We start from the raw sequence: 24,300 nt of genomic DNA, 5'->3' as shown, positions 1-24,300 counted from the left end.
TGATGTTTGCTGTTCTGTCTGTGCTGTGAGGTGATGGTTAGCTTAGGGTTAAAAAAATTCTTGATCAGGGGTTGAGAGAATTCCCTCTTTGTTCTGTCTGTTTTGCCCATATCAACAGATAAGGTAAAGAAGTAGCTAAGTTATATCAGGACGACATGACAGGCATGCTGCCAGGCTTTGGAAGACCTTGGGCTGATGGTCCCAAGCAAGAAGAGTAGATATTGCTTGTCCAGATGAACGAGCCCTTCAGCCGGGTAAGTAATATATTTTTTCTTTTTTTTTTATCATTGACTGCCGGACCCTCCCGTAACTGGCTATTCCTTGAGAGGGGAGGCAGGAACACAAAACTTGGCTCTGGGGTACATCTAAAAAGATATGTAAGATGGACCTCAGGTGGATTGAGGTTGATTGATTGTTGTTTCAAGAGATTGCTATTCAGAAGATTTGCTGTTTCTGGACTGCTTTTCAGGATTGGATTGCTTCAGAGTAAGAGATCAGAACTTGCCTCAATGGACAGGAAAGACTTCTTTTGTTGGTGAATTGTCATCATTCTAGCATCTTTGGGAACTTGCATGCAGCTTGCAGTATCAAAAGACTTCCTTACTTCCAACAACAACAATGCCAACAACAACATTCTTGGGAACTAGCAAGCATCGGTGTGGGAGACGCCTGAGTTTCTCTCAACTACAGACCTGGCAAGGTTTCGATTTATGACTTTTCCAGTGCTGTTCTCCCCCACCCACCCACCCACACAGTTTGGTGAGCTTTTGGCATCTACTATAATAGTTACTATCCTATAAAGCTTATTACTGCTTTTGGATACTCCTTACTGATGTTATTTGTATATTTAGCCAAGTGATTTTCGATCAATAGTAAAAATGTGTTGGGATCTCTTAAACTTATATGTATACATACTCCTTTGACATGACATTGTTATTGATATATATAGTTTAGTCCTAATCACCTTTACTTTGTCATTAGTACATTCTATTAATTGCCAATTGTCTTTGCTATTACATATTACTAAATAAATTGATTAGACATTAAATAAATTAATTAGCCCCATTCTAGCATGTGTCCCTCCTTCTTTTCCCCGCTTGCCATTACAAGGGTGTTCCAATACATTTATTTGTTTACTGGCTAAAAACTCCCTCACAGACAGTGCTGTGTGAGCTGGCGCATTGTCATGATGTAAGAGCCATGAATTGTTGGTGAAATGTTCAGGTTGTTTTTGTCTAACTTTTTCACACAGCCTTTGCAGCACTTCCAAATAATAAATTTGGTTAACTGTTTGTCCAGTTGGTACAAATTCATAATGAATAATCCCTCTGATGTCAGAATCAGGTTAGCAGCATCGTTGCAACAAGTTTGCAAACTTAATTGTCAGACATCATAAGTCCAGCAACCATCTGACACTGCACCACACTATCACAATATTATTGACTATATTCCCCATGCTGTAGGTTACATCCCCGTGACTTATTTGTTTTATACCTGGAAATTTGATCCTCTTATTCCCTTTCACCTTTCCCCCCCTTTTTGATTTTTCAATTATAGTTAACATTCAATACTATTTTGTATTAATTTCAGGCATCCAGCATAGGGGTTAGACATTTGTATAATTTAAGAAGTAATTCCCCTGAATAGTCTAGTACTCCGTATTACCATATTATTGACTATATGCTCTATGCTTTACCTCATATCCCCGTGATAATTTTATAACTACCAATTTGCATTTCTTAATCCTTTCACCTTTTTCACCCTGTCCCCTAACCCCCCTTCCATCTATCACCCTGATAAATCTAGTACCCATCTGACACCATAGTTATTACAATATTATTGATTATATTCCTTCTGCTATACCCTATATCCCCATGACTACTTTGTAACAACCAATGTGTACTTATTAATCCCTTCCAATTTTTCACCCACCTCAACTCCCCTCCCATCCGGCAACCATCAAAATGTTCTTTGTATCTATGAGTGTGTTCCTGTTTTGTTTGTTTGTTTTGTTCTTCAGATTCCACATATAAGTGAACTCACATTGCATCAGTCTTTCCCTGACATGCCTCACTCAGCACAATACCCTCCAAGTGCATTTATGCTGTCACAGATGGCAAGAACCCACTCCCAACCATGGCCCAGCAATATTCCATTCTGTACCCATTCTCCCATCGACAGACACCTGAGGTGCCTCCACATCTTGACCATTGTAAACAATGCTGTAATGAACATATGGATGCAGATGTCCCCTAGAAGTAGCGTTTTGGGTTTCTTCAGGTAAATACCCAGAAGTGAGATTATTCGGTCTTTTTTTGTCTCTTGTTATAGGCTTTGTTTTAAAGTCTATTTTGTCTGGTTAAGTATTGCTACCCCAGCTTTTTTTCTTTTTTTACATTTTCATGACATATCTTTTTCTATCCCTTTACTTTCAGCTGTGTGTGTCTTTCAACCTGAAGTGAGTCTCTTGTATGCAGCATATGTAAGAGTTTTGTTTTCTTATCCATTCAGCCACCCTATGTTTTTGATTGAAGAATTTAATCCATTTACACTGAAAGTTGATAGATATGTAACTATTGCCATTTTATTATTAATATATATATATTTTTTTCCATCTTAAAGAAGCCCCTAACAGTTCTTGTAATACTGATTTGGTGGTGATGAACTCTTTTAGCTTTTTGTTGTCTGGGAATCTCTTTATCTGTCCTTCAATTTTAAATGATAGCCTTGCTACATAGAGTATTCTTGGTTGTAGGTTCTTGCCTTTTATCACTTTGATTATTTTGTGCCAATCTCTTCTGGCCTGCAAAATTTCTGCTGACAATCTTATGGGAGCTCCCTTTTAAGTTACTAGCTGCCTTTCTGTTGCTGCTTTTAGGGTTCCCTCTTTGTCTTTAACTTTGCCATCTTAATTATAATGTGTCTTGGTGTGGGCCTGTTTGGGTTCCTCTTGTTTAAGACTCTCTGCACTTCCTGGGCCTGTATGTCTACTTCCTTTGCCAGGTTAGCAAAGTTTTCAGTCATTATTTCTTCAAATATATTCTCAATCCCTTGCTTTCTCTCTTCTCCTTCTAGTACCCCTATGATGTGAATGTTGTTATGCTTCATGTTGTCCCAGAGGTCTCTTAAACTATCTTCATTATTTTTATTCTTTTTTCCTTTTGCTGTTCTGTTTGGGTGCTTTCAGCTACCTTGTCTTCCAAATTGTTGATTCAATCCCCTGCTTCATCTAGTCTGCTGGTGATTCCTTCTAGTGCATTCTTCATCTCAGTTATTGTATTCTTCACTTCTGATTCTTTTTTATGGTTTCTATGTTGTTGTTTGTTATGCCTGCTGTCTCTTTGTTGACGTTCTTACTAAGTTCCTTGAGCATCCTTTTAACCATTGTTTTGAATTGGTCTCTAGTAGGTTGCTTGCCTCAATTTCGTTTAGCTCTTTTTCTGGAATTTTCTCCTGTTCTTCCATTTGGGACGTAGTTCTTCGTTTCTTCATTTTGTCTGTCTCTCTGTTTCTATGTTAGGTAGATCTGCTACGTCTCTTGCCAGGTGGCCTTACATAGTAGGTGTGCTGTGGGGCCCTGGCATATTCTCCCTGGTTTCCTGATCCAGGTGCTCCAGGAGTGTCCCTTGTGTGGGTTGTGTGTGCCCTCCTGTTATATTTGAGCCTTGATTGCTGTTGGCACATCAGCAGATGGGATTGATCCTCAGGCTGATTGACTGTGGCGTTTGGCCACATCCACAGCTTACAGGCTGCTATGCTGGGAGGTTTACCACACAGCCCGTGGGCTCTGGTGCCTGTTGAGGCAACCCTTTGGGTGTGCCACTTGTGGGACTAACTAGGCAGTGCTCTGCTGTCGTCTGAAGCCAACCTCCAAGTGTGTTGGTTCTTGAGCCTCTTCGGAGCAGCTCCGGTGCAGGCCTAGGTCAGCCACTGCCTGTGACTGGCCAGGGACTACGTGGTTGGAGCTATAAAGCGATCCATGGTTGGTCACTGCCTGTGCTGGACCTGGAGGCATGTGGGAGAGGCCACACTGTGAACTGAGGACAGCTGCCACCTGTACTGGATCTGGGGTAGCTCCACAAAAAGCCAGGACACACAGAGGCCTGCTGCTACCCACTGCCAGTTGCTGGCTCCTGTAAGGTTCAGCTGCTGATAAAGCCTCCTACAGTATGGAGTTGGGTGTGGCAGGGTGTCAGTGAGTCAGCAGAGAGGAACTATGGAGCTCACCAGGCCAATCAGATTCAGATTTGACCATAAGCATAAGGGGAGGGCTCAACACAGGAAAGATGGCACCCGCCCACCAGCTGCACAGGAGGAAGAACCAAACAGGGAAATTGCCAACTGTCTTCCAGGCTGCTCTCTGAAGCCACACATCTCAGTCTACCCCCCTCCCCATATGCATCTGATGCTCCCAAGTCACCGTCCCTCTGCTGGAGCCCCAGGTGAGTGCTTATGAGTGAGTCTGTGCATAGGCCCTTTAGATGATGCCTGGGTTTCCCAAAGCCTTCTGTCCCACCCAGATAGTGAGAATCCCCAGTATTTTTCACAGCCAGATATTGTGGGGGCTTTTTTCCCAGCACCAGTACTCTTGAAGGGGAAGCCTGGTGTGAAGCTAGGGTCCCTTACTCCTCCGTGGGGAACCTTTGTGGCCAAGATATCCCTCCCAATTTTCATCCGCCACATGGATGTTTGGGGTCAGCCCATTTCATGTCTCTGCCCCTCCTACCAGTCTCAACATGGCTTCTTTATATCCTTAATTATAAAACTTCTGTTTAGCTAGACTTCAGATGGTTCTCCAGGTTGATTGCTCTATAATTTACTTGTAATTTTGATGTGTCCACAGGATGAGTCAAGCACAACATGTATCCACTCTGCCATCTTGGATCATTCCCCAGAAGAGATTACTTTAGACACTGAACTCAACTTTCAACTATTACCCAAATAAGGAATAACAATGTCTCTATATCTTTTTAATGTAAAAATATTTTGTTATAAGAATATACAACTTAGAAAATTTAGAGAATATAAAAAGTTAAAAAAAAAAAAATCCCACTGCTAGCATTTGATGACTTTCCTTCCAAAGTAGTATATCCGACTATACGTACACATTTTAACATAGTAAAATCCACTGTACTTTTTCTCCTTTTAATAAAAGGCAAGGAAATTTCAATTTATTTCATCTGTTGTAGGGGCTTATTTAAGGACATAAAAATGGATTAAACTTCTCTATATTAAGATGAAGGTGTCTTCTACCTTGAGATACTAGTAGTTAAAATATCAGGTATCTCAACTGAAAGGATTAAAATGCAAATACCAAGTATTTTCATCTGCTTAAATTTTGATCCACATGTGACAGCAAAAAATTGAATAAAAGAACTACCTGAATAAGAAACATTAAAACACCTTAAGAAGGAAAGTACCTTAAGGAAGAATGCATTTGACAGGTCACAGGGATAGGTCAAATGTTTGCTAAATAGCAGAGTATTGAAGTAGAAGAAGAGCATTTTGAACAACACTATTTGAACAGCTGGTGTGGGGTAGTCTAAGAATCTCAGAGTCGTGTCATCAACCCCTCGATATCTGCAAACAAACCTTTGTGCCCTCCCTACTTCCCTCTCCTAACAAATATCTTCCCAGGCTTGTGGGTTATTACAGGTCAAACTCTGGTATGTGGAAACCTCTCCTGCTGTAATACATCACTCTGCTTTGCATCATCAGAAATGCACGACTTTTCATCCTGACCACTAAAGGATATGTACTGTACTGCATTTCCTATCCTCTTACTCCTTTTAAAACTATTTCAATAAACTGCAATGCTTATTGTTGCCTTACAGCTGCCAAACCGGTTTTCCCATGCCTTTCCCAGGATATCACAAGGGAGTGCCTCAGCAAACTGAGCAACCTGATGGAAAGATATTGGTAAAACTTCCTTGAGGGGCTGCTTCAGCAAACTGAGACCCTATGGAATGATATGGGTTGCTCCCCTTCAATGGATGGTTTCAGAACAATGACTCCATCCCCTGGGGTGTGTGTGTGTGTGAAGGCACAGCATGTGCTGGAGCACAATGCGGACTTTCGGGGAAAACAGCCAGCAGGCACTAACTCACAGACCTTGGAGATAACAAGCTTTACTTCCTCATTTGTTAACTAATAAAAGCTACGAGTTGGCCGATTCAGGGCTCAGTCCTTGAGGCTTGAGTCCCTTGACCCCGCTTACACTTATTCTTGGCTCCTGTCTTTTTTAACCCTGCGCCGCCCTTTTTGCTTCCCACAGCTCTTGTGCTGGATGCAACAGCTTATGATCATCAAAGTCTTGGCATCCACTCCAGAACCTTCACTTGTGACATCACACAATGTTGTAAGAATGAATCAATGTAAACAGGTAAAGACTTGTGAAGGACACCAGTTAACCCGCCCCTATTGGTCACAGAGGAAAGTCATATTCTCACCTGCAGGTGGCGCTGGCACAACAAAAGCCTTCAGCTCAACTTCATTTTCTGGTAAAGTTATTGTTAGGTTATCTCCAGCAGACACCATGAGTTCTTTCACTTAAGTTAATTAGTAAGTAAGTTAATTAGAAACAGTACATTCTATTATATACTATAATGGTATTATACTGCTGTGCTACAATAGATTTCTTTTTAGTATCCATGAAATAACATATTTTTGTAATAATTCTTCATGTGATTTTTATCTAAGACACTTTTTTCCTTTTCCTAGTAACTGTGTCCTACATTATGCTGCAGAATAGACTTTGTAAATTTGAAACTGCCTATGTGAGTTGGCATGGTGAAGAAGATAATGAGTCAAACTGACCGAGCGAAGAGCTGGGTGGCAAGAGTTGTATGAAACAGGTGGGGGTATGTGCTATTTTTAGTCATAAAAAAAATGCATGTAATCATAACTCTTTATCATTAGTCACACAACACTCCATCCCTCTGACTACCACTTCATGGATGATTGCTGATGACCTTCCTCTTGGCACCTTTCCAAGAGAAAACCCAGTCATCCTCAGCATAAATAGGCTATTTCAACTCAAGCAGCATTCACGCTCACTAAAAGTGCTATTTCTTCCCAGATCCTGAAGCGCCAGAAGCATCACACTCCAGCCATGGCAGACAGGCACTAAAAGGAATTAGCTGGAAGTCGAAGTGGTGGACTTGAGTCTTTGACATCTGGACTGGCTTTATTCTTTTGCTACTGGATACACATTTTACCCACGGACAGCATGCTTTGCGGTACAGATTTTGGAGGTCTTTAATATAAAGGTGCAAAGAGTTATGAAGAGGTGGGTTGGCTACAAGGCCTGGAGCAAAGACTTTTTAAACAAAGGAAGCCGTTATGTTCAAAGATTTCAAGGGCATTTATGATAGCAGCAGTCATACAGCTGACCTGTTGAAAAGCAGTTAGATGGATGCTCATGGGCTAGAAGACCAAACGACTTTCAATTTTAATCAATTCTATAAACCATCTGAAAAAAAATGCTTCTTCACTAAATCAGCATTCAGAACAATGCTCCTTTACTTTCTCTAGAACCAGAATTACATTGATATATTCAACAGACTTGATTCAACTGGACATTAGTTTCATGTGTAAATACAATTGAGACATGGCAAGATACCACATAGAGAAAAAACAAAGATTTTTAAAAAATAAAAAGTTGAGTGCTCTCTAGACATCTCGGCTGCTTAGAAAGGTGAGAGGGGCATGTGGCTTGTTGGTACTTGCTCTGTCCTGTCAGGCGGCACTCAGCCTGGAGCGAGTCCTAGACCAGCGGCAGAGGCCCTGCTGCCCTTCCAGCCCCTTTCCTGTCACTTTCACTGACTGCCTGAAAGTGAGCAACTGTGGACCTAGAAGGGACATTGGTCCAAATCTATCATGTTACAAATGAGGAAATTGAGCCCTAGAAAGGCAAAATAAATTGCTCGAGGCCATTTGGATAATTAGCAACAGATCCACCAATATTTCATGAATTTAAATGTATTTATTTCAACAACCACTTCTATACCAGATTAAACTGTGCCAGCAGGCACCATTTCAAGGGCTTTAAAATCATCAACGTATTTAATCCTCTAACAACGCTATGCAACACATACTATTAGAACCCAATGACCTTAATTCCCAGACCAGTTTGCTTTTCAACATGCTACACAGCTTCTCCCCACCATTATTCTTCCCTTTACTGAAGCCCAGAATAGAAGTAACCCAAACAGAGAGCAACCCTCAAAGGACATCACCCACAGAAAGACTCAGGAAATCTCAAAAGTCTCTAAAAACTTCTTTGTTAGGGATCAAATAGGAGTTTTTCAGTCCTTACCATGACCTCTGCAGCACACGGACCTTTCATTCTTGGAGTATTCTTCCAACTTGGAATTCTCTCCTCTCTGTCATTCTCTAAGTCCATGCCCTCTTCTGTCTCTTACTTATGGTGTGACCACTCAATCGGCTCTGCAGGCTCCTCCTGCTCTCCCAGCTCCTAATATAACAATGTCGCCAAAGGTCCAGCCCCCAGGCCTCTCCCCAGCTCACCCACCAGTCCCTGGGTGGTCGCATGCGCCCCAAGTCTTCAACAATTACCTCGACACTGATGATTCCTGGTCCTTTATCTTCAGCCCAACAGATCATTTAATTTTCAGTTCCATATGTTAATATACCTTAGAGTCCATTTTCCTTTATCCTGACAGTCAACCCATCAAATCCTAGTAATATCTTAATATCTCTTGAATCTGATTCCTTCTCTCCTGCAACCACTCACTAGTCTTTTAATGCATCTTCTTGCCTCCAGCCAACTCCACACTATTTTCATGGTACTAATCTGGTCATCCCACTTTCCTCCTTAAAACCAGTCAGATATTCTCATCCAATGAAGCATAAATTCCTCAGCATAGTATACAGGATCCTTCACAATCGTGCCCTCTTACCATGCCAGGTTCATAGCTTGCCACTCCGTTCACATGATCAGTTCCAACCATACTGCTTCCTCCATCTGACAACATACTGACTCCACTTTAGCTGGCTCACTCTATCCTAGCATTATCGCCTCTGGAAAGGCTTCTCGGGCCCTTCCAAGTGGGTCTGGCAGGGTACCCCTTTTCTCTGTTCACACAGCAGCCTCTCACAGCACTTATCATGTTGTAGCAAACCATCTGTTTACCTGTCAGTTTCATGTCCTGGACTATAGAGTCACTGAGGGAAAAGATAAGGTCTATTCATCTTTTGTTCCCAGTGTGTAGTACCATTTTCCTCACATGATAGATGCTCAAAATGTGACTGGAGGGAATGAGTCAACTTTAAAAATTGTCATGACTATATTCTATAGCAATATATTTCTTCCAGGTTTTTTTTTTTTTTTTTTTAAAGTTACCTGTCCTGGGAGCAGTGGTAGCAGATACAGGTTGCTCAGATGGAATGGACTCAATGGGAACAATGCTAGTGGGAAGGGTTGGCATGTTATGATCTGTGCTCCATGGGGTGACTGTGAGAACTGGGCTTTTCTCCATGCTAGATAGAGAAGGATTGTGGGAAGGTATTGGAACCTAGGAGATCAATTGCAAGGATAAGTTGTTACCGAAAATAAAAAAAGATTGAACTCTTCAAGCCAACACAATGTCATAGAGCTTTTTCATAAATTAGATTCAGTAGCATTTGAAATACCACGTCTAATATTGAAAAACTCTAGACCATCTTTTCCAAATATTCTTTCTGTTATCTATTAAAAATGTAAGGCAACTGCTGGTTGGACAATCACTATAGGCAAACACATACACACGTACAAAAAAACATTCAACAAGATAAAGAGAGAAAGAGTAATTTTAGTAGCCCCTGAACTAATATGTAGGGCAATAATTGAAGACAATTTAACAGTAAACAGTTTTCAAATAATTCAATAGTAAACAGGTTTCCAGAATATATGATGTCTATTCATACAACCCATTGTGTATAAACTATAACTTGAAGTTATAGTTAGCCAACTTAAAGTTTTTAAATTAAATATGTGCCAGGGGAAAAGTCTCATAATATGATAATAAAATGCTCTTCTGAACCTCACGTGCCAGTGACTGTGTGGGGCCAAGTAAGTAAAACCCAGGCTAAGAAGAGTTACAGCTTGCCCAAAGGGGAAGCTGGTGTGAAATCTATAGAAATAAAAGTTGTAACTCAAATGCAAACTAAAGAGGGGCCATTGGTGCTTAGTGAAAACACAGCTACTCTTCTGCAGCTGAGAAAAGTGGGTAAGGAGACGGCAGACATTTTGTTTCCGGAGACCTGGTAACTGACATCACTACTAATATTAACTCAATTTCATACCCACTGAGTTCCAGATAGTTACTAGGGAACTGGTAAAACTTTCAGCAACAAATTTCAGGAACCAAGGCAAAAAGCAGATGAAGCTTTAAATTGAAAATATATTGATCAGACTAAGAGAAATTAATTGAGCAACATTTTAAAAATCAGGTACTGGGTCAACCATAATTTTAAGATGCTCGATTTCCTTGAAGTTTCAGGCATCTGGGTTTGTGAAGTGAGTGCTAATATATGAGGCTGTTCATTGCATCTGTGCTCTCTGAGAACAGTGTGAAATCCAGAACCACAGTAAATCAGAGCTGCAGAATAGGTGCTCATTGCATATTATGAGGGGAGGGGAGATTTGCAAATTCCACAGGATATACTGGATATTTTTAATTTTATGGAGTCTTAAAAGGATATTACCAAGTTGAAATAAAAAAGGAAGTCTGTAAACAGTGGTCAAAAGAATTCAGGCACCTCTGATCAAGGTTTCCAAGTCACCAGACAATGACTGCAAGAAAACCCTATTCCTGCCTCCTCCAGGGAACATGCATTTTCCCACTCTGCTGCCTCTCTAGGCTGGAGTCACAGGTTGTTGCCACGCAGCAGCCTACCGGTCTGTCCCCTCATACCTACCCCTAAAGAAAGGAGAGTCTGTGAGGCGGATCCTTTCAGGGACTTTGCTTCACCTTTGTGCTTACACCTTATGTCTCCCTGTTTGGCCCCAGAGGATGGCTGGTCAGCCAATGATGCATAAGATTCCCCACGGAGGGTGGGGTGGGGGAACAACTCAAGCCAGGCACAGTCGAGTGGGGACCAGCAGGAGAACCCACGGGGTTGACAGAGGTGCGCATAGACCCCCACCTTCCCCCGGCTAAGGAGAGCTTCTGCCTTTGTGGCTGCATTCCTTCCCACAACCTGCTTGGGAAGAGATTCAATGGTGTAGTAACATCAGTTCTCCATCTATCCATTTCAGTAAGTTTCAGCATAAAGGTTTTGTCTCTTGGGGAGGTACATCCTAAAACTGAGGGTTCTGCTGCTTGCAGGCAAGGTAATTAGTTCAAATCAGTTTCTTAGTACAATGTGTGAAATTCACAGACCTTGGAGAAAACAATGTTGCTTTCTTGTGTATGCATCAATAAAAGCCACAAGGTGGCCTGATTCAGGGATCTCAGTCCTTTGAGGCTGTGAGACCCTTAGCCCGTTTCATAACTTTCTTAATTTCTGTTTCTTTCTTAACTCTTCACTGCTCCTTCTCATTCACTCACTGCCTATGTTGCGCTGGACGCAACAACAGGCCAATTCTTTACCTTCACTATTCAGTTATCTCTCCACAACCTCCACGTAGAACTCCTTGCTAGTTATTAGGATGACGTATCTCACCCAGACAAAAATGGGCCCTCTATGGAAGAAACTGACCACCAGCACCCCCATCCCCAACACCACCCCTACTTCTGCCCTTTGACTTAAAGACTGGCACAGTCAGTAAGAGTCTCAAATAACTCTTCTTTCTTTTCTCTACTCTTAATTACTTTGAAACAACTTGTTTTAGCTGAATCTTGTCGAGTCTTGTCCACGGAAAAACAAAACTGCAGAAAGTATCTTTTATTCTCTATAAATTCAATCTTGATTTGTTTCAAATTCCTTGGATGTGTCCTATTCAATTACAGTATTTTATGAATAATGCTGCTATGAGCATCTGTGTACAAGTCTTTGTATGTACATATGTTTTTATTCTTCATAGGTAGAGACTTAAAAGTAGAATTGCTGGATAGCATGGTAACTATGTTTAACAGTTTAAGGAACAAATACCTGCACCTATTACTTTCCCATCAGCAGTGTCTGAGAGTTCCAATTTCTCTACTAATACTTATTCTGTTTCTGTTTCTTGTTTTTATTCTAGTCACCCTAGCGAAGAGATATCTCACTGTGGCTTTGATTTACATTTCCCTAAAGATTAATGGTGTTAAAGACATCTCTAGGAAGAAGAGCTAAGTCAGCATTAGATGGCTGACCTGTAAAGGCAGAAGAACTATTTGTTCTTTTAAACACTCTGCTCATGAGAGCACAGCAGAAATACAAGATGCTTTGTTTCCTGGAAGGCTCTGAGGGTCATCTTTCCTGCCAACACCTGAGACATGTACTCTTCAGAGGAAACTACTTGTGCTCCTACAGCCTAATGAGTGCCTGGCTCCAAAAAGTAAGTTCAGCGCCTCCCACCCCCTCATGGACAGACCCACCACACCCACTGCTTCTCTGGAGCTGCTGTGGGATTGTTCCTGGAGCTGAAAAGTCTCTTTCTCCAATAACTCTCCTGAAGATGAAGCAGTCACCAAAGGAAGCAACAGACTCCTCTCAGGAGGAGAGTGTTTTGTGGCTGGAGTCCATGCTGACTCATTCAGCTTACGGAGCGCCTGCTGCTTCTCTGCTGGAACCGACAGGCTATCTCCGGCAGAGGAGTTGAAATGTCCCTGGCCACGCAGCAGCAAGCCCCAGTCAGTGCACTCAGTGTCTCCCTTGGCCTCCTGCTTGCTGAGTGTCTGGAAGAGGTCCTGCGCCAGCTCCCGATAGTCAGCTGAGTACTCAGATGGCTCCTCCAGGCCCCAACCTTTGCCCAGAAAGGGAAAGTGCTTTCTGCTATCCTCAGGTGAGTCCCCCTGGGTTCCAGGTGGGGAGCCCCTGTTCAGCATCATTTCCCCATAGTCTGGGCAGGCCTGAGCACAAAGGTGAGAGAAGACCTGATGGAACCTGGTTTCCTGGGCTCACAGCAGTCTCTGTGAGGGCAGCGCACCAGGTAGCAGTGGTCCTCAAACCACCAAGCTACATCACAACTGGACACCTCATAGCAAGCAGCTGGGCAGTCCCCCAGGGAGGTGGTGTGAGGCACCTTCATGATTCTGGCAGTTTCCAAGTTAGGTAAAATGACTGCATTGTGATACATCCTCCCCTCACTGCACTTCGTAGCAGCACAACCTGCAAACAAGGCTGTCCAATGAGGAAGAGAGGCAGATGCTATCCAGCAAGCAAATTAACAACCACACTTCCTATAAAAGTCCACAGTGTCATCTTTCAGCCTATCCATCATCACACCCATCCATCCATCCATCCATCCACAGATTCTCCCCTGTCCATGTAACCTTCTATCCTCTTTCCATATAATGTTTCTCTACTCAGTGAACAGAAGCATTCTTTTCCACGTGTGTATTATTTTTGTATTATTTATAATATTTTGCTCCTCACCCAAAATTCAGTTATAAAGGTTTACGTTAGGAACAACATCATATTGTTGCTATTGTTAATTGAATATTTTTAGAAATCTTACAGGTTATTCTGATGATAGACCAATTGGTATGAAAATATCAAGGGAGAGAAAAATTTGTCCTCAATACAGATCAATAACAAATATCTCTAATAAGATTCTAAATAATCAACTAATGGCATACAGCCGGTATCATAGTGGCGCTATGCAGTGTGGTCTGTGGACCTGTGGCGCAGGGAACCCAAGTGCAAAATCACTTTTTTTCTTTCTTGCTTGTTGATATTTTATAAAAGAATCAGTCTGTGTTGGATTGGAAATAAAAATAAATTGGACCCTCCCCACATGTACTTTGAAAAGCAGTGTATAAGAATCCTGCACAGAACTCACAGTGGTAACAGATCTCTTTCCAAGTCAGTGCTCATCACTGATAATTATTTTAATAACTGTTATTTTTTCATAGTGACAGAGATTACTTCTAAGTGGAGTCAAAAGAAATGGTTAAATACAGTATAACAATCATCTTTATTTTTGCCTGTGCATCATCACTGTCATCAATTTTTAACAATCATTCAGTGCCAAACATTGACTCTAGGAGAGTCCAACTGGTCCAATTTAATAGGAATTAGATTTAACAGATGTGCATCTTTTCCAGTGAATAAGCTAGCAATAGACTACTCTAATTCGACTGAAATGACATTTTGTCAAATGCAAATCTACTTTTCAAAAATCACTGTAATAGTTTTAGCCTTTTATCTTCTAAAGAAAAGCTTAATCTCAGAAATGGAGAAAATAATAAATTTAAAACAACACCTCCAGCTGAACATAACAAAATAGCGTCTCCAAATTAAGGAAGGTCAAGAGATGATGAAGGGTGTAGAACAGAGAGATAGGTAATCTCCAGTTCCCAACTCTCCAAAATATTGCCTTTGTTTGTAACAATACCACTACATCCCTGAGTGGCCTTTAAATGAAGACCCAAGCTAGAAATTTTTTTCAAACACAAATTTTTTTCAAACACAAATGGCTTTATTTCCCTTGAAAAGCTGTTGGGTCATCTCCTTTTGGTCAATGATTCATGGGAATTATCATGTTTCATTTCTGGTTTTTGCCATCTGAAAGCTCAAAGCCAACTTGTAAAAACCGTGTCAAATAAAGGTAAAAAGCTGTGATCCTAGAGCAAGCAAGTAGGTAAGGAAGCTTTCCATGGCAGACGCCTTCAACACAAAGTGTAAAGCAGTTTTTAGTCAGGTTGGAGGTGGAGACCTCCATACACCTCTGAGGCAGATCATCCCTTTGCTGTGCAAAAGTCACCTGAATTGGTGGTTCAGACACACTTACCTCAAGCAAAGATCTAAAGGCTAAATAAAGACGTTTGAGAAGGTGGGTTCCTTACAACTAAACCATTCTTCCTTTGGGCCAGGTTGCCACAATTACTTCAGAATCCATCAGTCAGTCAAGTAAGCTCTTGAAAAGACAGAGAACACTCACCCATGTTTGTATGCTCTACAAGTTCCTAGTCTCCATGAACCTAGTATATCAAAATAAAAACTTACGATAAAAGACAGTCTGGGGCCGGCCCGGTGGCTCAGGCGGTTAGAGCTCCATGCTCCTAACTCCAAAGGCTGCCGGTTCGATTCCCACATGGTCCAGTGGGCTCTCAACCACAAGGTTGCCAGTTCAATTCCTCGAGTCCCACAAGGGATGGTGGGCTGCGCCCTCTGCAACTAGCAAGGGCAACTGGACCTGGAGCTGAGGCTGCGCCCTCCACAACTAAGACTGAAAGGACAACAACTTGACTTGGAAAAAAAAGAAAGTCCTGGAAGTACGCACTGTTCCCCAATAAAGTCCTATTCCCTCTCCCCAATAAAATCGTAAAAAAAAAAAAAGAGGGAGAGAGTCTGGTCATTTGCTTTCTAAAAAGATCTACTATTCAATTCTTTTAAGTACATAAATATAAATTTTTCCTAGTATATAAGAAATGTGATTTTCATCGTCCCCAAAACAGTCATGATAAAAAACAATTTAAATTCCTGTTTCCAGAAAGCAGTGATGCATGAGGTCTATCTTTCATGCCTTTTATATGTAAAATACTTCTATCAGAAAGCAAACACATAGCACCTTGATTTCAGGTAGATCTGACCTGCTCAAGCCAGACAGGAAGCTCCAGTGTGACACTGGGGTCTCAGGGTAATGGTTTCCTACCTACAATGGTCACCAGCAGCAGCAAAGGAGAGAGAGCATCTGTGGTGGGTGCCATTCTGCCTCATGAAATGGGGAAGGCAAGCTTCGGTGGATGTCCCGAGAGGCCTTTAGTGCAGGCTTCCTTTGATGAGCCAGATTTGGCTTCAAGAACCTCAAAGGAAAAACAAAATAAAAAGGAAGGAAAAAAAGAATAGGTGGATATAGAAATATACAAAGTTATTTTATCATTTATGCACGTCAGTGGGCCATATCCCAGGCAAGGCATCCACCTGGAGTTTGTTCAAATAGCAAGTACAGTTCCTAAGAAGAGGCAAAAGGTTTCATGCATTCTCCCCTTACAAGCCCAAACTTACAAAATAAGATAGAATCAATCACACTACCTTATTTCATTGTTTCTAACGTAAATATTTTCATACGTTACCATCTCTAAAATCAGGAAGCCTCAAGTTGGCCAAACACTGGGCAGGAAATAATTGCCATGCATACTGTGCAGAGCTGGTGTCAGAGGCTTGGAAGGAAGACAATATGAAACTATTTTAAGAACCCCTGCACCCCTAGTGCTCATGATGCACAGAGACAACCTTGTGTGGAAAACACACAGATACTGTTAACTACCTCGACAAGTGATTCAGCAGAAATGGACTAAGATTGTGAAACTTCCTCCTTAATTTATATTCACGTATAGTTCCTTTTTATATAGGCACGGTAATGATTTATGATAAAAATCTGCCTAGGGCCAGCCCGGTGGCTCAGGCGGTTAGAGCTCTGTGCTCCTAACTCCGAAGGCTGCCGGTTTGATTCCCACATGGGCCAGTGGGCTCTCAACCCGGTTGGACTCCTTGAGTCCCGCAAGGGATGGTGGGCAGCGCCCCCTGCAACTAAGATTGAACACGGCACCTTGAGCTGAGCTGCCTCCCAGATGGCTCAGTTGGTTGGAGTGCATCCTCTCAACCACAAGGTTGCCAGTTCGACTCCCACAGGGGATGGTGGGCTGTGTCCCTTGCAACTAGAAAACGGCAACCGGACCTGGAGGTGAGCTGCGCCCTCCACAAATAAGACTGAAAGGACAACAACTTGACTTGGAAAAAAGGCCTGAAAGTACACACTGTTCCCCAATAAAGTCCTGTTCCCCTTCCCCACCCCCCCAAAAAAAAAAAAAAAAAATCTGCCTAAAGAAATCTCTTCCAATACATGGGAATATTTTAAATGGTAAGACAGTGATGTGCCATGGGATAGTTGACAGGATTTTTCCTTCCTTAGTGGCATTTAAATAATGATGCATCACTAGCATCGTTACAATCACTAGCATCTCAGGCTCAATGAACTACGGTAACATTAGCACTTTATTTTTGTCTGGCACTTTCTTCAATGTGATCTGCACAACAACCCAGGCAATATTATTATCTCTGCCTTAAAAATGATAGAATTGAGGCTCAAAAAGTTCACTGATTTGGTCAAGGCTGAAAAACCAGTACTGGGAGGTCTGGTCTCCAAATTTCATTACTATTTCAAATACAATAACAAAGGTATCAGCACACTGGTACGAGGGCTTCTTGCTGTGAGTTGCGAGTTGGTGTGTTACAGTAGATTTTAGTTCCATTCACATCACATTCTCCCCACCCACCCTTATGTTCCCTCCCCATCCACACTTAGCCTTTATGAGAGTATAAGACTCCTCACTTTCCCTACCTTCTTGAAACATCTCAGTACATTTAGAAATTTACAAGTGTACTAGGGATGACAAACTGGGGTCAGGACATACCCTGCAGAGGTTCCCAGCTAGTCATTCAGGAATGATGTGGTAATGTAGAAAAATATTTGCAACTCACATCACACAGGATAATTTGCCCAATATATGAAAGTGCCCTCAAATCAATAAATATCCAATAGAAAAAGTCCATGAAGAGACAGAACACAGAAAATATAAACACATTTTAAAGACCTCAACAGATGTTCAAATTCACTCAAAAAAGAGGAACACAAAGTAAAACTAACAGGTATCATTTTTTCACCCATAAGACTGTCATACAAGTGTATGAAAACACTTCCATGCTTCCCTATGTTGGTAAGAATATAGGTATCAGGCATTCTCATGCCTCACTGATGACAGTGTAAGTAAATTGGTACAATCTCTATGAAGGGCAATGTGGCACTATGCACATTCCAGCAATTCTACTTCTAGGGATTTATTCTACCGATATACTTAACATTTATGAAATCATATACATGTTATGTTATTCCTGAGTACAATATTGGTATTAACAAGCAGACTGGAAACAACCAAACTTTTGAGAGCAGGGAACTGGCTAAACAAATCAGTCTGCCCATATCATGCAACACCCTGCATTTGTGAAGAAGAAAGAAGAAAGCGCTCCACATGCTGGTGTATACTAGGACCTGCTATCACATGGAGAAAGCAAAGTGCACAACAGTGTGGATGGTACTCACCATTTGTGGGAAAAGGAAATTGGGTGGGGAAATAGACAAAATGAATTTGCTGGAAAATGCATTAAATAGCTCTGGAAAAATATACAAGCCATTATAAAGAAACCATTAATATATGTTATGACTAGAGAGAGGGCTGGGAGAGAAACATTTTTTTAACAAATAGCTTGTTGTACCTTTTGAATCGTGTGACAGTCTTTAATATTTAATTAATTTATTATTCTTGCGATTATCCTAGGTCATTAGAGGCTTAGATCTACTGAGTATCAAGAGCCTCACTAAATAACACCAGAACAATAGAGAGCATGTGAGGTGATATTCAGGAAGGGAGCCCGCTGCATAAAACACAGAGGAGGATTTAGTAAATAAAGGTACAGTATTCCAGACAAATAACAAATTTTTATTATGTAACATTAGGATATATTTATACTGTATTTTGTCAGGCAAGCCTACCTAACTATGAGAAAATGCCTAGGCTGCCCTAGGAAGCTAGTGAGAACTACAACTAGTATGTGTCTCTCCCCGAAAGAAGGTCTTCACATAAACACTGTCAAGAGAAAAAGCTGACATTTATGCATCATTCATGGAAGAGTTGACCCAGATTTGGTCAATATGCTGAATCACTACCAATTTATGAAATCATTTCATGCAAGCATGAACAACTTAACTTGTTAAGAGAAAGAACACAAGGAGTTACCATCATTCAAGTGAAAGAATCAAAGTGAGAGAAAAGACCTAGAGAACAAGTCACTGAAAAAAGGGATGTATTCATATTTTAATTTTCAAAATTTTAAAATCAGTAATCCCTATTACAAAGAGAGAGTTATTATGGTTTTCTGAAACCAAATCATTCTTCAAAGCCAGCTGACAGCTTTCATTTCAGCTGGAGCTGAGTGTATGAAAAAGAATCCTGTATGTGACAACGAGAATCCAACATTTCTGATGTTTACTTCTTAACTGTCTTGTTTTTTGGTAAGGTTTGCCCAGAACTATCCTGTGGAGAACAGGAGGAAATATATTACTCATCCAGTTCTTTCCATTTCACTGCAGCTGAGTTCACTTTTTTTTTTTACAGGACCCACTTCAGTTATTTTATTTATTTTTTTTAATTAAAATTTATTGGGGTGACAATGGTTAGTAAAATTAAGTAAGTTTCAAGTGTACAGTTCTGTAATACATCATCTATATATCACATTGTGTGTTCAACACCCAGAGTCAGTTCTCCTTACATCACCATATATTTGACCCTGTTTACCCTCATCCACCACCCCCTGCCCCCTTACCCTCTGGTAGCCACTAAACTATTGTCTGTGTCTATGAGTTCTTGTTTCTTTATTTGTTTACCAAACAAATAAAGAAACAAAGCAACAAAGTTGAGTTCACTTTTGACCTTAGAAAAAGTCACTGTAGTGGCTATGACAAATAAACTGAGGTCAGCTAAGTTAGAACAACCCCATTGTTTCATGGCAGGTCTCCTAGGACTATGGAGATTGTATGCATGTAGCACAGGTTAGTTCAGATAATGACAGGAGTCAGTGTTAAACATTCCTGAAACATGCCAAGACCGACCTCAGGAGAGGAAAGGAAATTCGTCACACCATTTTCCATGCCCTCCTCTTCCCAGTCTTCTTTCTAACATCTACCAGTCTCCCTGCGGTGTCTCCCCTCCTCTGCTAATGTCCAGTTCAAACCCAGTTTATCTAAGAAGTCTTCCACATCTTCCCAAACAGTCTCCAATTTGAAGTCATTGCTCCCTCCTCTGAAGATATCCCAAGGCCAGATTATCACCACAAATGTAACATTGTATTAAAAGTATCCCAAATAATATTTGTAATAATGTATAATAACTTGTAATAATACAAATAATTTGTAAGATTTGCAATAATTACCACTTATTTCATCATTTCCTTGGCATTTGACATGCATTCGTTTTAATCCTCTGAACCCCCCCATTGTATATTATCCCCATTTGTAGATGAAACTGAAGCTGTGAAAGGCTAAAATGCCCAAGGATTGGAACCCAATCCAGGTGTGTCTGACCCCACAGAATATCTTCCTTCCGCCATTCTGACCTGTTTGTAGGTCTCTCTCCATTAAAAAAAAAATTAATTAGGTTTTCTTCTAATCTACAAAAGCAAAAATGTTTATTATAGAAAATACAAACGAATAGGTACAGCATAATAAATGACCTTATTTTACCAGCCAGTCCTTCCCTGCCCAGTGATCTCACAATGCTGTCATCACTCAATAGCACATTGTGAGCCGCAAGGGTGGGATTTTTGACTGGTTGCAATGCTATCTCCAGAAACTAGAAAAGGGGTTATTATGTGGTAGGAGCTCAAATTGCTTAAACGAATGCATGCATAAATAAATGGTAACTCTTCCTTCGGAAATGTAAAAATTAACTGTGATACATAATTTTAAAATTAAAATTATTACGAATTTTTAACAGTAATTTAATTTCTTTACATTATATCTTTTTTACTTTGGTTTTTATTTGCAATCATTTGAAATGATATACAGAGGGTGTCAAAAAATGTATACACATTTTAAGAAAGGAAAAAACTGTATTAAAATTGTAATACTCGATATACACCGATACCAAAAGATGAATACAAGTCATGTGTATACATTTTTTAGGCACGTCCAGTACATACAATGCAGCATTCTTAATAACAACAAAATATTGGATCTATGTAACTTTACTAAAATTGTCACCCAATAAAATTTAATTAAAAAAATAAAAAAGATTGGAAACAGCCAAATGTCAATTGACAAGAGATGGGTTTAACAAATTATGATATATCCAGGTCATGGAATAATATGCAGCTGTGAAAAAAATGTAAATACACTCACATATATATACGAGGTGTTATTCACAAATATGGTGAATGTTTAAATAAAAAAATTATTACAGTATAAAACACATTCATTAATCCCTCTCAAAATAACCCGCCTTGCTTTGAACACACTTATCCCATTGTTCTTGCCACTTTCTGAAGCAGTTTTGGAAGTCCTCCTTTGTGAGTGTTTTCAGTTGGGCTGTCCTGCCTCGATGTCCTGAATAGATTCAAAACGTTTTCTTTTCATGGTCATTTTGACTTTGGGGAAGAGCCAGAAGTCACACAGTGTCAGATCCAGTGAATAAGGTGGATGAGGACACACCGTAATGTTTTTATTTGACAGAAATTGCTATATCAGAAGCGGTGTGACACGGAGCCTATCCATTGTGATCACAAAACATGGTGAATGCTGCTGCCGAGTGCCATCCCATGGAAAGGCAGGGATCTTCAATATGGGAAGTGGTGCATCAAACCCTTGTAATAGTGTGTGTGTGACAAGTTTCTTCTTGTTCAGTGCAGTCAGTCAGGTGTGAGCTATTGGTGAGAGAAGGTGTGTTTTAAAGTGTGACATAAATCGTGGATCATGAACAACACATTAACATGAAATGGACAAACGGTTTCATCCTCCATCATGACAACGCTCCATGTCACACATCGCTTCTGGTATACTGCAATTTCTGTCAAATAAAAACATTATGGTGTGCCCTCATCCACCTTATTCACTGGATCTGGCACCGTGCAACTTCTGGCTCTTCCCCAAAGTCAAAATGATTCAGGACATCAAGGCAGCCATGACAGTATAACTAAAGACACTCATGAAAGAGGACTTCCAGAACTGCTTAAGAGAGTGGCAAGAATGATGGGCTAAGTGTGTCCAAAGCAAGCGGGAGTATTTTGACAGGGATTAACAGTAATGTGTCTTTTACCATAATAAATATTTTTTATTTACACATCCACTGCATTGTTTGATCACACCTCGTACTTACATATGTATACATACATATGAGGTCAGACAATTAAGTTCATGAACTCATCCTAGAAAAAGTGCTACATACCTCATTGCTGAATATCACTACGGTCACTTTCGAAGTAGTCCCCCTAGGAAGCTATGCACCGACACAAGTGCACCCTTCAAAGCAATTTTGGAACTCTTTTACTGGAATGGCCATAAGACCTGTCATCATATTCCCCTTGATGTCCTGATTGTCATCAAAATGTCTTCCTTTTGGGGCGGATGGGTGGCTCAGTTGGTAAGAGCACAAGCTCTGGGCAACAGGGCTGCCGGTTCGATTCCCACATGGGCCAGCGAGCTGCGCCCTCCACAACTAGAAAGAAGTCAATGAGCAGCAGCTCAGCTTCCGGGTGGCCAAATGGCTCATGGAGCGCGTGCTCTCAACCACAAGGTTGCCAGTTCGACTCCCACAAGGGATGGTGGGCTGCACCCCCTGCAACTAACAACGGCCACTGGACCTGGAGCTGAGCTGTGCCCTCCACAACTAAGACTGAAAGGACAACAACTTGACATGGATGGAGTTGATGAGTCCTGGGAAAAACACACTACTGTTCCCCAATAAAAAAAAAGTCCTGGAAATACACACGTTCCCCAATAAACTCCTGTTCCCCTTCCCCAATAAAATCTTTTTTTTTTTTTTTCTAAAAATGTCTTCCTTTTAATATTTCCTTTATCTTTGGGTAAAGAAAGAAGTCATTAGGGGCAAGACCAGGTGAGTACGGAGGGTGTTCCAATACAGTTATTTGTTTACTGGCTAAAATTCCCTCACAGACAGTGCTATGTGAGCTGGTTCATTGTCGTGATGCAAGAGCCATGAATTGTTGGTGAAAAGTTCAGGTCGTTTTCATCTAACTTTTACACGCAGCCTTTTCAGCACTTCCAAATAGTGAACTTGGTTAACTGTTTGTCTAGTTGGTACAAGTTCATAATGAATAATACCTCTGATATAAAAAAGATTAGCAACATCATTTTGACTCTTGATTTGGACTGAAATTTTTTGGTCATGGAGAATTGGCTGACTTCCACTGTGCACTTTGAAGCTTTGTTTCAGGGTCGTATTGGTACACCCATGTTTCATCACCAGTGATAATATGGCCCAAAACATCATGTTGCCTCTCCAAAAGGTCTTGGCAAACTTCGACTCTCCTTTGCTTTTGTTCATTGGTGAGCTCCTTCGGGACCATTTTTGCACACACCTTTCTCATGCCAAGATTTTCAGTTAAGATTTTCTTAACAGTTTCTCTGTCAATGTTTACTTGGTCTGCTATGCTTCTCACAGTCAGCTGACAATTTTGACGCACAATTCGATGAATGTTTGCAATGTTTTCGTCAGTTCTGCTTGTTACTGGCAGCCCTGACCTCTCTTCATCAGTGACGTGCTCTCTCCCTTCAGAAAAACGTTTAATGCAGTTGTACACTGCTGTTCTCTTCATGGCATTATCTCCATAAACTTGGTTTCACTTCTGCTCTTGTCAAGTTTAACAAGAAACTTAATGTTTCTTCATTGCTCTAATTCAAACTCAGACATTCTCACAACAGCACACAAAACTCTCAACAATAGTAATGAATGCCACACAGCAAGATACCACCATATATCGACACGAACACAGCTGTGAGACACTGATATACCAAGGTTATGAAACCTTACTGAGCTGTTTGTACAGTGCTGCCAATGTAAGTGTATGGTGGCAAGTTTGCAAACTTAATTGTCGGACCTCGTAAGTACACTATATATGTATACATATATGCATAAATAGCACATATGTATATACTATATGTGCACATATAGCATATCTGCATATACATGTAAAATACGTAACAGAACATGTATAGATTGAATATGTGTATGTGCATATGTATTATATATTTATTACATGTTATATATATTATATACATATACTATGTATAATATATAACATTTATACATTACATATGTATATAAACATATCTACATATGTGTGTATATATACCCACTGACATACACATTATACACACACACTGATATTACTGAAAGTTCTATAGATTTTAAGTGAAAAAAGCAAGGTCAGTGTTTATATTACGACACCTTTGTGAAGAAGACAGGATTCCTATTTGCTTGTATTTGCAAGAAGAAATCATGGACAAATATAAAATAAACTAAGAGACAAGACAAACAAATGAGAAACAAAAACTCATAGACACAAACAATAGTTTAGTGGTTACCAGAGGCTAACGGGGGTGGGGGGTGGGAGATGAGGGTAAGGGGGATCAAATAT

General features: G+C 40.6%; 1 protein-coding gene across 1 annotated transcript in view; it reads right to left on the bottom strand.

Annotated features, from left to right (window-relative positions):
• The window catches only part of KIAA0319 (KIAA0319 ortholog), a 76,593-nt gene that overhangs the window by 27,377 nt on the left and 24,916 nt on the right, over positions 1-24,300 (bottom strand). The window contains 5 exon segments of the mRNA XM_074318627.2: positions 6,450-6,548; positions 9,365-9,536; positions 12,534-12,991; positions 12,994-13,257; positions 15,746-15,896. Coding sequence (XP_074174728.2) covers positions 6,450-6,548; positions 9,365-9,536; positions 12,534-12,991; positions 12,994-13,257; positions 15,746-15,800 — 1,048 coding nt within the window. The 5' untranslated portion in view covers positions 15,801-15,896.

The sequence above is a fragment of the Rhinolophus sinicus genome, chromosome 7 (genome assembly GCF_057876585.1).
Source record: "Rhinolophus sinicus isolate RSI-liver-muscle chromosome 7, RSI-T2T, whole genome shotgun sequence".
Taxonomy (NCBI): Eukaryota; Metazoa; Chordata; class Mammalia; order Chiroptera; family Rhinolophidae; genus Rhinolophus; species Rhinolophus sinicus.
This window is presented reverse-complemented; position numbering and strand designations above follow the sequence as displayed.